Source organism: Aquarana catesbeiana, linkage group LG01 (genome assembly GCF_042186555.1).
Source record: "Aquarana catesbeiana isolate 2022-GZ linkage group LG01, ASM4218655v1, whole genome shotgun sequence".
Lineage (NCBI taxonomy): Eukaryota > Metazoa > Chordata > Amphibia > Anura > Ranidae > Aquarana > Aquarana catesbeiana.
In genome coordinates this window covers 982,330,272-982,348,144 of record NC_133324.1, presented here as the reverse complement: position 1 = coordinate 982,348,144, position 17,873 = coordinate 982,330,272, and the positions used below count along the sequence as shown (strand labels likewise).

At 47.2% G+C, this 17,873-nt stretch overlaps 1 protein-coding gene across 1 annotated transcript in view; it reads right to left on the bottom strand.

The window, feature by feature from the left end:
• The window catches only part of LOC141129102 (uncharacterized), a 100,361-nt gene extending 93,369 nt beyond the window's left edge, over positions 1 to 6,992 (bottom strand). The window contains exon 1 of the mRNA XM_073616904.1: positions 5,350 to 6,992. Within this exon, the coding sequence (XP_073473005.1) occupies positions 5,350 to 6,975 (1,626 nt within the window). The 5' untranslated portion in view covers positions 6,976 to 6,992. The remainder of the gene's footprint in view (positions 1 to 5,349) is intronic.
• Between the last annotated feature and the right edge of the window lie 10,881 nt (positions 6,993 to 17,873).

Sequence of the window (17,873 nt, the reverse complement as noted above, 5' to 3'; positions counted from 1 at the left end):
GAGCAGCGTTCCAGGCTCTCCTAGCCTTCAGTTTTTACTTGAAGGGGAAGCACGTCCTCCTGAGGATGGACAACAAGGTGGCTGTTGCCTACATCAACAGGCAGGGGGGCACCAGAAGCAGGTCCATGTTGCAGGAGGTCCGTCCTGTTCTGGAATGGGCGCAGCTGAATCTACTGGATCTAAGGGTGGTTTATGTCCCGGGAGTCCAGAACACCTTAGCCGACTCGCTGAGCAGAAATTTCCACTCCAACAACGAATGGTCTCTGAGTCCACAAGCCTATGCTCTCATATCCCGAACCTGGGGCCCTCCAGAGATAGACCTAGCAGCAACTCCGGAGAACACAAAGTGTCAGAGATTCCTATCAAGGATACCGTTTCCTTCGGCAGAGGGGACGGACTGCCTCCAACACCCCTGGAACTTTCACCTGGGGTACATTTTCCCCCCGACGCCTCTCATAGCGAGATTCCTCCTGAGACTCAAGAAGTCAACAGCATTGGTGGTAGCAGTGATCCCTTTCTGGCCGAGGAGGCCATGGTTTACTACCCTCATGCAGCTGAACACGGCAGAGCCTCTGCCTCTCCCATTGACGACAGACCTACTCTCCCAGGGACATCTTCTTCACCCGAACCCGGGGAAGCTACACTTGATGGCCTGGAGACTGAAAGGGCTAGGTACCTAGAGCAGGGCTGTTCCCAGAAGGTGGTGGATACCTTACTCCAGGCCAGAAGGCCTACTACCAACATCACGTACAGAAGAGTTTGGGAAAAATTTGTCTCCTTCTCCCAACAGCAAGGTTGGGACTCGTCCTCCCCGTCGGTGTCTCAGATCTTGGAATTCCTTCAATTAGGCCTAGAGAAAGGCCTTAGGTCAAGCACCCTGAAGGTCCAGGTATCGGCCCTGTCCGCCTTGACAGGAGTTAAATGGGCGCAAGAGCCTCTGGTGGTTCAGTTTCAGAGGGCCTGTCTAAAGCTGAGGCCCCCCAGAAAACCGTCATTCCCGGTCTGGGATCTCTCAATTGTTCTAGAGGCATTATCCAAGGAACCCTTTTTTCCAACGCAGAGCATATCCCTCTGGGATCTAACGCTAAAGGTTTCATTTTTAATAGCCATAACATCGGCGAAGCGAGTGTCAGAGATGCAAGCTCTAATGGTTAGCGAACCATACTTGGTTGTTCTTCCAGACAGGCTAGTCCTAAGGCCTTCGGATCGATTCATCCCCAAGGTGTCCTCATCTTTCCATTTTAACCAGGAGATTAATCTTCCAGCACTCAGCACGGATCAGGGAGACCCTCATCCACTAGATGTTAAGGGTACCGTTATGGAATACCTCTCAGCAACAAAATCCATCAGAAAGTCGGAGAACCTCCTAATTATCCCACATGGTTTCAGGAGAGGTCAAGCGGCATCCTCACGCACCATTGCTTCATGGCTAGTAAAGACCATCAAGAGATCTTACTCACTGAGTAACCATCAAGTACCTGAGGGCTTAAGGGCACACTCCACCAGGGCAGTGGCAACCTCCTGGGCGGCATATTGTAGAGTCTCGGCGGAGACGATTTGCAGAGCGGCTACCTGGTCCTCCAGGAACACCTTCATGTCTCTTTACAAGGTGGATTCCGCCTGCTTATCCACGGTGGATTTCGGAAGATCCGTTATCCAGGCCAATTCCTCTATTATTTGATTAATAAACTTAGTTTGAATTCCCACCCAGTCTTTGCGAGTTACTCCCCAAAGTGTATGCTGCCATGATGCGACAGGAAAACGGAAAATTGTATACTCACCTTTTCGTAATTTTCCTTTCCTGTCGTATCTTCATGGCAGCATACAATCTCCCACCCGTCTAAGGTGAGATATATATACGGAGAATACTGGGCAGGGGCCATCTCTACAACTTATAGCTATGTAGTCCTATCAGGTTGTGGGGGCGGAGTCACAACCCAAAGTGTATGCTGCCATGAAGATACGACAGGAAAGGAAAATTACGGAAAGGTGAGTATACAATTTTCCGTTTTTTGCATTGATCCATGTCCCCTGGGGCAGGACCCGGGTCCCCAGACACTTTTTATGACAATAACTTGTGTATAAGCCTTTAAAATGAACACTTTTGGTTTTTCATGTTCTTGTCCCATAGACTTTAATGGTGTTCTGGCGGCTTTCGAATTTTCCCCGAACATCACATATTATTCTCTGTTCACAGAACATCCGAACAACCAAACCTCATCCCGAACCGTTCACCATCCCTACTGGAGAGCAATCCACACATAGATCGGACTTCAGAGGAGAGGGAGAATTAGACGCATGTCTATCCTTACTATGGTTTATGTTTTACAATTTAAATTTATTTATACAGTTACAATTATTTATTTATTATTTTTTTTTAACTTTTGGAGGGGGAGCTTTGTAGAGACATCAGGGGTCTAAACAAACATCGAATGTCTCTTTCTGGACTATCTGTATTCCCTTTCTCTGCACTGTAGATGAATGAATAGGAGTCTGTATAGAGGCTCCAATTAATTCACAAACTGATGCATAGTAAACACAGTTTACTATGCTTCGGTGAAGAATGAATACAGAAGTGATCAGTAACGATCGCTGACTGTATTCATTCAGGGATGGAAGGGGGCTTGTAAACACATGATTATCACCCCCTCCGCTCTTCATCCTGGCAGTGATCTCCCGCCCCAGTAGAGGTTGCAGCTGGTGGGAGGGGGAGCAAGGAAATCCAGCCAGCAGCTGTACAGAGGGGGCATCTGGCCATGAGTGAGGTGGGGGCACTGAAGGGGGGTCGGAGCAGCGGGGGGGATTTATTTGAACAAGTAGATCCCCCTGTGGCTACCCTGCAGCACCCAAATCCAACAGGAGGGCGGAGGAGGGAAGCTGGCAGCTGCAGGGTGACCACATAGGGATCGGGGTTTACAAGGGGGTGATCAGTGCTGGGAGGATCATTGCTGGGGGGGATCAGTGCTGGGGGGGATCAGTTCTGGGGGGGATCAGTGCAGTGGGGGGATCAGTGCAGTGGGGGGGATCAGTGCAGTGGGGGGGATCAGCGCTGGGGGGGATCAGTGCTGGGGGGATCAGTGCAGTGGGGGGATCAGTGCAGTGGGGGGGATCAGCGCTGGGGGGGGTCAGCGCTGGGGGGGATCAGCGCTGGGGGTGATCAGCGCTGGGGGTGATCAGTGATGGGGGAATAAGTGCTGGGGGGATCAGTGCTGGGGGGATCAGTGCTGGGGGGGATCAGTGCTGGGGAAATCAGCGCTGGGGGGGATCAGTGTTGGGGGGATCAGTGCTGGGGGGATCAGTGCTGGGGGGATCAGTGCTGGGGGGGATCAGTGCTGGGGGGATCAGTGCTGGGGGTGATCAGTGCTGGGGGTGATCAGTGATGGGGTGATTAGTGCTGGGGGGGTCAGTGCCGGGGGGGATCAGTGCAGTGGGGGGGTGAAGTGGCAGGAAAGGGGGTATTAGATTGGAGGTGGAGGGAACTTCAGATGTCAGTAAAGGTGGGTGAGGGGCGGAAGACACGGGGCAGAGATATCAGTTTCTTCATTTCAATGGGGAGGAGCGTTTTTTGTTTGTTTTATAACTGACCAAATATACACCAAAAATGCAGCAAACAGGATTTCTAACACCACAAGGGAAGTGCATTTAAATTCATGAAATCATACATGTATGAATGTGAGTATACATAAAAAATATAAGTGAAAAAATACCAAAGTGAAAAAAAAAAGAAAAAAGTGAAAAAAGAAAAACTAAAGCAAGGTCCCATCAAGACACAAGTCCATAGATTCTTATAAAACAGAGTCCATCTAGATGAGATTAATTGCAGAAAGGAGATGGTGACAAAGTCTTCAGAACAAAGGAAAGTTCTTCCAGATCAGCACCCAAAGTGTATAGATAACCTGCTTAGCAGAAAGCGATGACCTCCATAGCAGTCTCACCCAGCCTTAGGGAAGTCTGGTCTCCCTCAACCCTTTATGGGAAATCCAAGACTCCCGCTGCTGCTATGAGAACTCAAATCACAAAGCAAAAAGGACTTCCATGGTGTAGAACGTTCAGTAATAAAATGTCATGAGAAATAAGTATTGTACTTACAAGAAAGAAGTCATCTATCAGCCAACAGGCAGTGTGGATACAATAAGCCGGAGTTGTGATACAACCATCGCTCTCACTCTACTTCCTATGTCGTGCGCCCGTCCACCGTCTCTGAAGAAACTAACGTGATGACGTCACAGTCGGAGGTTCCACCCAAAAGGTGGTTGTATCGCAACTCTGGCTTATTGTATCGGGTCTGTGCTATACTAGTAATAGTCCGATCTGTCTGATTGTTATATCTATATCCAATCATTGATCAATATTCCCATATACAGAGCCGAGGATTTCCACTTCCTGAGACTGTATACCCCTCCCCCGTCACCTGTCCACATTACCCCACCCACACCACAATCCCCGCCCCCTCCACATCATAACCAATAGGAACAAGACTAGCACTGGCTGTATTCATAGTGATAATCACCACAACCAATCACAGTGAGGGGGAGGAGCAATCACAGATCCATGGATTGGTCATGTAAAGGAACCTGTGAGGACAGAAATGTCGGAATTCTCATTGTGGATATTAAAGTGTGTGTCTAGACAAATCCTATTGTTCTAGATTTGGATGGAGTGGGGGAGGATTAGAACCCCTGTCAGGTTTTTACCCCATTAGAGAGATTTCCCCTCACTTCCTGTCCTGGTGACAACGTTTTATCAGACAGGAAATGAGGGAAAATCTACAACAGGGACACAGACAGAAATAAAGATCTGACAGGGGTTCTAATCCTTCCCCTACTCTACTAAAGAAAAGGATTTTTTTTCTGTCTGTGTTGCTGTTGGAGAGTTCCCCTCACTTCCTGTCTGGGGAAATGTTGTCACAGGAACAGGAAGTGAGGGGAAATCTCTCTAATGGAGCCCCAGATAGCAGAAATAAAGATCTGACAGAGGTTCTAATCCTCCCCCACTCCATCCAAAGCTGAAAATACCCCTTTCTTCTATAGATAGACAGTGATGGTGGAGACCCCAGGGCCGTCATCCTGATCCTGGCTACACTATGTAGTGTGTCACTGACCCAGAACAAGCATGCAGCCAGTGAAGGCTGAACAATCTGACCTCCTGCATGCTTGTTCCTGGTCAGTGACACACTAGGTAGTGAAGTGAGGTTTAGGATGAAGATGACGGCCCCGGAACCTGCAGCTTTATAAATAAATCACTCATGTTTCCTGTCCTCTGCTTCCTCCTATTAGATGAGTATTCCACCAATCACCAATCAGATAATCCACCTTGTGATGTCTCTGGGCAGATCTCTCACTTCTGATCCCCCCCACATATCTTTATACAACTTCCCCCTCCCCCCCATACATATACCCCAGCATGGAGGGGCTCAGTGAAGGTGGTGTGGAAGGTGTGGAGATGTCGGATCGGGTCACACAGATCATAAAAGGAGATCCGCCCGGCCTCATAATCCAGATCTATCCTGACTCTCCCACTGGAGACATCGCCGGGTAATGGGGTCTTATTACTGTCATGTATCACTGAGAGCGGATTATACAACCCCCTCTCCAAACTCCAGGACTTCTTATTATATCCAATCACTGACTGACGTCCTCTCCTGTCTATACTGGGGTAACACATCCCGACTCTCCAGCACCATGACCCCCCGACATCCACTTCCCAGTAATGTCTCCCTGAGGAGAACCTCTGACTGCTCATCACCTGATAATACTCAAACCTCTCTGGTGTTTCTGGGTGATTCTGATGTGATGATGAGGAGGATGCAGTTTTCCTGTCATCTGATATATGTAGATTATTACCAGCTGTCCTCACATCCAGTAATATGTCTGTACCCCCCCTCTCTACATTTACCCCAGACATGATATCAGATAAACCTGTGTGTAATGTGTGTGAGATCCCCCCCACATCCAGATCCCCCCCATCATGGAGGAGTTTATCATGTCTCTCTCTGTCCTCATCATCTCCATCCTCAGTATCACACAAGTCACCTGTGTCTGATTCCTGTAGGACAGTCAGTGGATCCGTCATGTTACACAGCTCCTCAATGTCCCCCATCTTCCTGGACAGCTCCTCCTTCTTTATTTCCAGATCCTGGACCAGATCATTGATTATCCCGGAGATCCGCTCTGCCTGCCCGGAGATTTCCCTCAGGACTCTATTCTCCAGATCTTCCAGACGTCTCCTGAGGTCTCTGAACAGGACAGTGACTCTCTCTGTTTCATCATCTGCTTCTCCTTGTACTTTCCTCCTGTGTTCCTGCAGACTCTGGACTCTTTTCTCCATCTCCTCTCTCTCTGTCATCAGTTTCTGCAGAACATTCCTCAGTTTCTTCTTCTTCATCTCAGAGGCCTCATCCAGAGTCTCCACCTGGTGTCCCCGATGTTCTCCATCCAGCCTGCAGGACATACAGATACAGGTGGAGTCCTCAGTGCAGTAATACTCCAGGATCTTCTTATGGACGGAGCATTTCCTGTTCTCCAGGGAAGTGGTGGGGTCACATAAGACGTGTTCTGGTGACTTGCTGTGGACTCTCAGGTGATTGTCACACAGAGAAGCTTCACACAGCAGACAGGATATCACAGCAGGTACAGGAGTGTGAATACAGTAAGTACAGAAGACCCCGGACTCCTCCTGATCTGGATGGGTGGACAGGAAATTCTCCACTATGTTCCGTAGTGTTATGTTCCTGTGCAGTGCAGGCCGATCCTGGAACTCTTCTCTACATTCAGGACAGGAATAACCTCCAGACCTCTCCTGTGTATCCCACACACGACCAATACAGTCCCGGCAGAAGTTATGTCCACATTTCAGGATTACAGGATCTGTATAAATGTTCAGACAGACGGAACATTCCAGCTCCTTCCTCAGATCAGCAGACGCCATCGCTGAGAGCAGAAGAGAGAAATGACACTGAAAGTATCTGACACTCATTATAACCAGTTCTGTACATTCCTACACAGGGAGGGGCTGAGACTGAGACACGTAGTCATAGGAACTTTTATACAGAAGAACACAGATAATACAATATCTCACAAAAGTAAGTACACCCCTTACATTTGTGTAAATCTTTTCTTCCATCTTTTCATGTGACAACACTGAAGAAATGACACTTTGCTACAATGTAAAGTAGTGATTGTACAGCTTGTATAACAGTGTAAATTTGCTGTCCCCTCAAAATAACTCAACACACAGCCATTAATGTCTAAACCACTGGCAACAAAAGTGAGTACACTCCTAAGTGAAAATGTCCAAATTTGGCCCAATTAGCTATTTTCCCTCCCTGGTGTCATGTGACTCGTTAGTGTTACAAGGTCTCAGGTGTGAATGGGGAGCAGGTGTGTTAAATTTGGTGTTATCGCTCTCACTCCCTCATACTGATCACTGGAAGTTCAACATGGCACCTCATGGCAAAGAACTCTCTGGGGATCTGAAATAAAGAATTGTTGCTCTACATAAAGATGGCCTAGGCTATAAGAAGATTGCCAGGACCCTGAAACTGAGCTGCAGCACGGTGGCCAAGACCATACAGCGGTTTACCAGGACAGGTTCCTCTCAGAACAGGCCTCACCATGGTCGACCAAAGAGGTTGTGTGGACGTGCTCAACGTCATATCCAGAGGTTGTCTTTGGGAAATAGACGTATGAGTGCTGCCAGCATTGCTGCAGAGGTTGTCGGGGTGGGGGGTCAGCCTGTCAGTGCTCAGACCATACGCTGCACACTGCATCAAATTGGTCTGCATGGCTGTTGTCCTAGAAGGAAGCCTTTTCTAAAGATGATGCACAAGAAACCCGCAAACAGTTTGCTGAAGACAAGCAGACTAAGGACACGGATTACTGGAACCATGTCCTGTGGTCTGATGAGACCAAGATAAACTTATTAGGTTCAGATGGTGACAAGCGTGTGTGGCGGCAACCAGGTGAGGAGTACAAAGACAAGTGTGTCTTGTCTACAGTCAAGCATGGTGGTGGGAGTGTCAAGGTCTTGGGCTGCATAAGTGCTGCCGGAACTGGGGAGCTACAGTTCATTGAGGGAACCATGAATGCCAACATGTACTGTGACCTACTGAAGCAGAGAATGATCCCCTCCCTTCAGAGACTGGGCCGCAGGGCAGTATTCCAACATGATATCGACCCCAAACACACCTCCAAGACCACCACTGTCCTGCTAAAGAAGCTGAGGGTAAAGGTGATGGACTGGTAAAGCATGTCTCCAGACCTAAACCCTATTGATCATCTGTGGGACATCCTCAAATGGAAGGTGGAGGAGTGCAAGGTCTCTAACATCCACCAGCTCTGTGATGTCATCATGGAGGAGTGGAAGAGGACTCCAGTGGCCATCTGTGAAGCTCTGGTGACCTCCATGCCCAAGAGGGTTAAAGCAGTGCTGGAAAATAATGGTGGCCACACAAAATATTGACACTTTGGGCCCAATTTGGACATTTTCACTTAGGGGTGTACTGACTTATGTTTCCAGCGGTTTAGACATTAATGGCTGTGTGTTGAGTTATTTTGAGGGGGCAGCAAATTTACACTGTTATACAAGCTGTACACTCACTACTTTACATTGTAGACAAGTGTCATTTCTTCAGTGTTGTCACATGAAAAGATAGAAGAAAAGATTTACAAAAATGTGACCGAGGGGTGTACTTACTTTTGTGAGATACTGTATATATGGACACGTATATTGTTTATATACTAGTATCAGTATTAATTAACTCTCTCCACTAGATGGCAGCATCTACAAGGCACATAAAAGGCTGTTCTCAGCTTGACAAAGGAGGGTGCACTGTGTACATTTCCCCAGTGCGCATGCTCCGAAATGCATTGCGAGAACGCCAGTGACTCCATCATGCACAGCGCTGCGGTCCAGCCCTCTCCATCGGACCTCAGCTGCACTCCAACCCTCGGTTTGGATCCCGCTTAAGCCCCACAGTATCCTGCTGGCCAGGACTTCCAACAACACCATCTGGATATGGGAGATGAGGGTCAAACACACAGCCTGGACGGACGTTAGCATGGTTCATTGGATCCATATGTACCTGATTACATAGGCGCCTGTGTCTTCTCTCTCTTTTTCTGCATGTCTGGAGTCTTCTTCCACTTCCCCTGCAAGGCTGGCCCTGATACAGTGGACTGTTCCGTTCCTTTACACAGAGCTGATTAGATCAAAGGACTTTTAGATGGACTTTTGTTTTATTTAAAAACACCTAATAGGCTGCGCCACTACCCATGTGTGTGTTATTATATAAAGACAAAGCCTCTGAATGAGGCCGTGGTCTCAGAAGGGATACATGTCCCTTTACTTCTTATATCTTTCAGATTTGTCTACAAGAAAAGTTGATATACATTATACTCTATGGACATTTCATTCTTTCATTCCTTAGAAAACAATTATTATCCAATTCCTCTCCGTTTTGAAGATCCCCACTGACTATGGAGAGGATGTCGGGGGAGGAAGTATTGGGTACGGTGAATGGTTCTGACTCCGGGTCACATCTTCCCATTATACTCTATGGACATTCCTTTCTATCATTTATCTGTCATTCCATAGAAAACAATAATAATCCCAAATAATCCCAATCTTATAATCCGCTCCTCTACTTGGGGACACCTGTGGGAAAGGATAAAATGCTGAGCGTCTCAGATTTGCCTGCAAATGAGTATTTTACATCCCATTATACTCTATGGGCATTCCCTTCTGTCCTTCATCCTCATCATTCCATAGAAAACAATAATAATCCCAAATAATCTCAATATTAAAGATCACCAGTGAATATGGAGAGGATGTCATGTAAGGATATATTTGGTAGGACTAAGGCCCCTTTCACACTCGTATGACCTGTATGGAAGTGGTTCTCAACCTCAGTCCTCAAGTACCCCCAACAGGACATCATGTTTTGGGAATTTCTCTTAGATAAAATATCTCTCCAAAATACCAAACCATTCACTCTGATTTAAAGCACCTGTGCAAGATGAAGGAAAACCTGCAAACATGGCCTGTTGGGGGTACTTGAGGACAGGGTTGAGAAGCACTGATCTAGGTCATCTCCTGTCCTCAGGACCCACTAACAGGCCAGATTTTAAGTATTACCTTGGGGGAGATGCAGACTAGAATACTGCAATCACTGAGCAGCAAATGATATCACCTGTGATGTGTTTCAGTTATCTTGCAGACCTGGCCTGTTGGTGGGTCCTGAGGACAGGAGATGAGAACCTCTGATGTAAGTCACATGACTTGAAGCAATGCCTGTGTAATGTTGGGTCTATGGACCTCCAGTCACATCAAAGTCTGACCAAAGTAGTGCAGGGACTAATCTGAAGTCGCACAGATATGAGCGGTGCTCATTGGAGATCATGGGGGACCACTTGTCATGTGACTTTGCACTAGGGTTGTCACCTCATCCGTTTAAACCCAAACACATAATAATAATCTGTTTTGATAGTACAGACAGCTATCAAAGTGCAGGTAATTCCAGTCCTCTAGTCAGAAGCTTCATTCTCCCTATCTGCTTCTTCCCATCTAGGAGGCCAATTTAACACTAATAAAGATTATATTTGTCCAGGAAACAGCCTGAAAATTCCTGATAACTCATTTTTTTAGGATGTCCAGCTTGGTGCGCATAGCTAATTGCAATCCTGCACTCAGGAGCTTCATCCTCCCTATCTGCTTCTTCCCATCTAGAAAGACACTTTCACACTCACAATGACTATTCCTGTCCAGGAAACAGCCTTGAAATTTCCCTTAACTAATATTTTTAGAGGATGTCCAGCTTGGTGTGCAAAACTAATTGCTGTCCTGCAGTCAGGAGCTTCATCCTCCATATCTGCTTCTTACCATCTAGGAAGCCAGTTTTACACTCACAAGAACTATTTTTTCCAGGAAACAGACTGAAAATATTCATTAACTAATTTTTTATAGGCTGTCCAGCTTGGTGTGCATAGCTAATGACTGTTCTGCAGTCAGGAGCTTCATCCTCCCTATCTGCTTCTTCCCATCTAGAAAGACAGTTTCACACTCACATGGACTATTTTTGTCCAGGAAACAGCCTAAAAATTTCCCGTAATTTTTTTTATAGGGTGTCCAGCTTGGTGCGCATAGTTAATTGTAGTCCTTTAGTCAGGGGCTTCATCCTCCCTATCTGCTTCTTCCCATCTAGGAAGCCAGTTTCACACTCACAAGGAATATTTTTGTTCATGAAACAGCCTGAAAATTTCCCTTAACTCTTTTTGGATAGTATGGCTGGCTTGGCACAAATAGATAATTGCAGTCCTGTAGTCAGGGGCTTCTTTTCCCACAATCACTTTCCATCTGAGTAAGACTGCTTCATTTTTTTATTACTGGGGCATGGAGCTAACAATGGACAGCTACTCCCACTCCTCCAATGAGAAGATACAGCCTGCTTCCCATCAAAGGAGACAGCTTGGCACCCACAAGACCCCACCTTTCTCCATGATGGAGCCCTTACAATTTCCCTGAACTCTTTTTTGAAAGCACCTCCAGTTTGGCATGCGCAGTTATTTGAGGTCCTTCAGTCAGAAACTTCATCCAATGAGAAACTTCATCCTCCCTGTCTGCTTCCCATCTAGGGAGGCAGCTTCAACCTCACAAGGCCACACCTTGTGCCCCAGAAGTCACAGAGGTTTTTATGTTCCACACTGACAGCTGTATAGCGTTCTATTTTCTCACTAGCAGCTTGGAGACAAGTGTGTAAGTGAGCGTGTTGTGGGAGGATGACTTGGTGCTGCACGAGTATGACGGGAGTGACCCCGATACAGCTCTTGGCTCGCAGAGTCATTGTCCTTCACCGCGGGTGTCACCGTTCATGGAATGTGGTGCTCAGCTGGAAAAAGCAAAACCGCATCCATGTTCTATAGACAAGCGATTAACTCTGTAGGATCCATCCGCTTGTCTGCTGAACTATGCAGTCCTCTAAGGTGACCCTTCTCTGAGCATGACCAAATGTCCAATTCCCTCTTTTACAGAGCAAGTGCATATTGTTTTTAACCCTTTACTTTCCAACATTTACACTGTACAGGACGCCAAGGATGGGTCCTGAACGGGGTGCTATGTGGCACCAGTGTTTAAGTTAGGATCCCTTTAAGGGAAGAGTGTGGGTACTCGGGGGGCTCACCATAGGTGGGTGAGGAATTTCTGGGTTAGCCATGTTAAGGAGAGAACTGACTCGCAGTCCTCTCTGTATTAATAAAGAGGTATTTGGGACCAGAGGTTTTGAGCCCCTAAAGTGACATTTCGGTGAGAAATAAATAAATTGGTTGGATAATGCACTAGGCCAGTGCACCCCATTTTCTTTTTCTATTCTCACAAAAGGGCCTCCACCCCTGACTACAGGGACTCCAGTCTCCAAAGGTCTAGGAGCCTCTGGGAAGCAGCACTTAAACCAGAAAGTAGTATTCGGTGTGGTGGTGTGAGAAGGAGTTGGGGAGAGACACCTGTTTGGAGTAATAGGCAGACTGGGGCTGTGCTGAGCCCGGGGTAAAGTCCCATCTATGAACCGGGTTTCATTATATTTTGTACTTTTGTAGACAAGCAGACTTTTTGTGTGTTGCACTTTGTTTTGCTGCTGGAAGCATTTCTTTGTGTTTGCCTTCAGAAAAAGTAAACAGCTTTTAGTTTGAAGTTAAATGGCTTTGTACATGGCGCTGTGGAGCTACAACCCCCAAACTTTACAATGCTTAGATGGTGGGGCAGTTTTGTGTTTTCACAGCACGAGATCCACAGGAGATGGACCAGGTGTGACGAGCCACAATGCCCATAACTCTCTCAAACATTATTAGACAACCCTTGTGTTGGGAAGCTTTGACATTTTTGGTGACATTGTGCAACCAACCAGCCGGATCCACTTGGCCAGGGCAGCTGTTAGGCTGAATGGGTCCCCTTGATGTCTATCTGGCAGGACCCCCTCCCTCTAGCCCAAAGCAGACAGTCATGAAGAAGGTGGTGGCATGGACTGTGTGCAATGAAGAACGATCTGTATTATCATCTTCTTCTATATTTGATTTCATATCATCTGTTTATATTTACATTTCTATTTTATGTGTGTTAGATGGTCAGCCTGGCTTTTGCTTTTTGATTAGTTTGTTATTTGTGTGATTTATTATCTATTCCATATTGGTTTTATGTACTTGCCTGGGGACCATCCATAGACTGGACCACATTGCATTTTGTAGTTGCAAGAAGCCCACAATTGTCTGTAGAATCACAAGCTCTTACAAACTGATATGAATGATTCTGAGTATGTTCTCTAGATCAGCCGTTTTCCCCCAGAGTGCCCTGGCAAAATATTTACCACAAATGTATACAGGCCAGCAGGTGGAACAAGCCTGCCTTATAGTGAAATAAAGCCACAGGTTTTCATTGTGCACTAGGGATGAGCTTCGAGTTCGAGTCGAACTCATGTTCGACTCGAACATTGGCTGTTCGCAAGTTCGCCGAACAGAGAACAATTTGGGGTGTTCGTGGCAAATTCGAATGCCGCGGAACACCCTTTAAAAGTCTATGGGAGAAGTCAAAAGTGCTAATTTTAAAGGCTTATATGCAAGTTATTGTCATAAAAAGTGTTTGGGGACCTGGGTCCTGCCCCAGGGGACATGGATCAATGCAAAAAAAAGTTTTAAAAACGGACGTTTTTTCAGGAGCAGTGATTTTAATAATGCTTAAAGTCAAACAATAAAAGTGTAATATCCCTTTAAATTTCGTACCTGGGGGGTGTCTATAGTATGCCTGTAAAGGGGCGCATGTTTCCTGTGTTTAGAACAGTCTGACAGCAAAATTACATTTTTTTTTTTTAAATGATTTTTATTAGATTTTGACAGGAGAACAAATTATAATGCCGCGTACACACGGTCGGACTTTTCGTCTACAAAAGTCCGACAGCCTGTCCGACAGACTTCCGACGTACCTTCGGCGGACTTGCGGCAGACTTTGTTACGAACAGACTTGCCTACACACGACCACACAAAAGTCCGACGGATTCGTACGTGATGACGTACACCGGACTAAAATAAGGAAGTTCATAGCCAGTAGCCAATAGCTGCCCTAGCATGGGTTTTTGTCCGTCGGACTAGCACACAGACGAGCGGATTTCGGGGTCCGTCGTACTTACGACGTAAAGATTTGAAGCATGTTTCAAATCTAAAGTCCGTCGGATTTGAGGCTAAAAAAGTCCGTTGAAAGTCCGGAGAAGCCCACACACGATCGGATTACCAGCCACCTTTAGTCCGTCAGCGTCCGTTGGACTTTTGTAGACGAAAAGTCCGACCGTGTGTACGCGGCATAAGAACAAGCTTCCGTTGCATGTCACATCTTAAAGCAAATTAAACGGGAGAAGTACATATCATAGTTACAGTGATATGGTTTGCATTATAACAACTTATACATTGGAGTTACATCATAACTAACTGTAAACTGAAGTATCTAATATCAGGTCCTACAGGATCCGTGTTATTGCGGCCTTCATGGGTGGGCCTTGGGTAACTCTCTCAATCCACCCCCAGCACCCCTTCATGGGAGCACACTGTGCCGGAGAGCGGAATGGGTTCTATTTACTAATGACCTGAGGACCTAGAGAGACATTAGCGAAGTAAAAAGAAAAAAAAAATAATAGAAAACTTTGGCACATTGACCAACTTATCTTGGTTGCAAAAACCTTTTGCTAAAAGGGTTACATTTCAAGTGTAAAATAACATAACAATCCCTTTGGTACAGTTGCTGTTTAGGCATGATGCATAAAGATGCTATTATTCATATGTAAACCTCAGGGACAAACTAGTAAGTAAAACTTTCTACTGCAGATCACTCCAATGAGCACCCACTGCGGGAGTGAGTTCTATTCATGCCTGCCAGGTATGGAAAGTCAGGGAGAGAGAAATAAGAAATGAAAATAGAAAATAAGAAAAGGGGTTGGGGGAGGAGAGAAGAAGGAGGAGTGAGAAGGAGAGAGGTGAAGTGCAGATAAGAGAAAAGTTTAGCTGTCTGCTCGGTGCCCCCACCTCTATTAAGTGTCCATTTCTAATCATTTGGATGTTCCCTTATTCCTATGTATTTGGACCATGGTTCCCAAGTCTTCTCAAACTTTGCTGAGGTGTCTAGTAAAGAGCTTACTAATTTCTCCTGAGCCATTATCCACAGGGCCAGATTAAGAGCAACATGGGCCTGGTGCTAAGGATTTTGGTGGGCCTTTTTATGAAAATAAATAAAATGAAAACGCAAACAATTTTTTGTTGAATTAAATTAAAGAGAAAGAGGGGTGTGAGAGAGTGGTAGAGAGAGAGGGGGGGGGGGTGATAGCGAGATAGGGGGGCTGAAAGAGAGGGGATGAGAGGGAGGGGAAAAGAGAGAGAAAGGTGTTGAATGAGAGAGATGGGGACGAGAGAGAGGGGGTGAGAAAAAGGGGAATAGAGAGAGGGTGAAAGAGAGAGAGGGTGGTAGGAAATAGGGGGTTGAAGGGGGAGAGAGAGAGAATGGGGGATGAAGGGGGTGAGAGGGAGAACAGGGTGAAAGAGAGGGGATGAGAGAGAGAGAGAGAGAGGGGGGGGGTGGGAGTGAGGGGGTGAGTCTGTGGGGGGCACAGCATAGTACATAACACGGGGGGGGGGGGAAGCACAGTACATTACATGGTTGGCACTACACATTACATGGTGGATACATGGATACAGCACATTTAATGGTGGGCGAAGTACAGCACATTACATGGTGGGCACGGCACATTACACTGTTGGCACTGCCCAATACAGCACATAACAAGGTAGGCACAGTACATTATATGGTGGGCACAGCACATGACATGGTTGGTACTGCACAACACAGCACATTGCATGGTGGGCACAGCACATGCACACGGTGGGCACAGGACCTTATATGGTGGGCACAGCACATGACATGGCGGGCACAGCTGAGCACATTACATGGTGGGCACTGCACAGCACATTATATGGTGGGCACAGCATATTATATGGTGGGTACTGCACATGGCATGGTGGGCACTGCACAGCACATGACAAGGTGGGCACTGCATGACACCACATGATATGGTGGACACTGCATGACACAGCACAGCACATTACATTGTGAGCACAGCACATTAATTGGTGGACACCGCACATGACATGGTGAGCCCTGCATAGCACATTCCATTGTGGGTACTGCACGGCACATGCCATGGTGGACAATGTACAGCACATTACATGCTGGGTACAGCACATTACATGGTAAGCACTGCATGGCGCAGCACATGACATGGTGGGCACAATACAGCAGGACAGGGTGGGCACTGCACAATAATTTACATGTGGGCACTGCACATGACACGGTTGGCACTGCATGGCACAGCACATTACATGGTGGGTACAGCGCATTACATGGTGGGCACTGCATGGCACAGCACATGATGTGGTGGGCACAGCGCATTACATGGTGGGCACTGCATGGCACAACACATTACATGGTGGGCACTGCATGGCATAGCACATTTCATGGTGGGCAATGCAACTGAACATTACATGTTAGGAACTGCACATGACATGGTGGGCACTGCTGAACAGCCCAGCACATTGCACAGTGGGCACAACACACTACATGCTGGGCACAACACATGGCAGGGTGGGCACAGCACATGACATGGTGGGAACTGCACATGGCATGGTGGGCACTGCATGGCACATCACATTACATGGTGGGCACTGTACATTACTTGGTGGGATCACTGCATGGCACAGCACATTACATGGTGGGCACTGCAATGTACAGCACATGACATGGTGGGCACTGCAATGTACAGCACATTACATGGTGGGCACTGCAATGTACAGCACATGACATGGTGGGCACTGCACATTACATAGTGAGCACTGCAATGCACAGCAAATTACATACTGGGCACAGCACATTACATGGGGGGCACTGCAATGCACAGCACATGACATAGTGGGCACAGCACATTACATGGGGGCACTGCAATGCACAGCACATGACATAGTGGGCACAGCACATTAAATGGGGGCACTGCAATGCACAGCACATGACATAGTGGGCACAGCACATTACATGGGGGGCACTGCAATGCACAGCATATGACATGGTGGGCACAGCACATTACATGGGGGGCACTGCAATGCACAGCACATGACATGGTGGGCACAGCACATTACATGGGGCCACTGCAATGCACATGACATGACATGGTGGGCACAGCACATTACATGGGGGGCACTGCAATGCACATTACATGACATGGTGGGCACAGCACATTACATGGGGGGCACTGCAATGCACATGACATGACATGGTGGGCACAGCACATTACATGGGGGGCACTTCAATGCACATGACATGACATGACATGGTGGGCACAGCACATTACATGGGGGGCACTGCAATGCACATGACATGACATGGTGGGCACAGCACATTACATGGGGGGCACTGCAATGCACATGACATGACATGGTGGGCACAGCACATTACATGGGGGGCACTGCAATGCACATGACATGACATGGTGGGCACAGCACATTACATGGGGGGCACTTCAATGCACATGACATGACATGGTGGGCACAGCACATTACATGGGTGGCACTGCAATGCACATTACATGACATGGTGGGCACAGCACATTACATGGGGGGCACTGCAATGCACAGCACATGACATGGTGGGCACAGCACATTACATGGGGGCCCTGCAATGCACATGACATGACATGGTGGGCACAGCACATTACATGGGGGGCACTGCAATGCACAGCACATGACATGGTGGGCACAGCACATTACACGGGGGGCACTGCAATGCACATGACATGACATGGT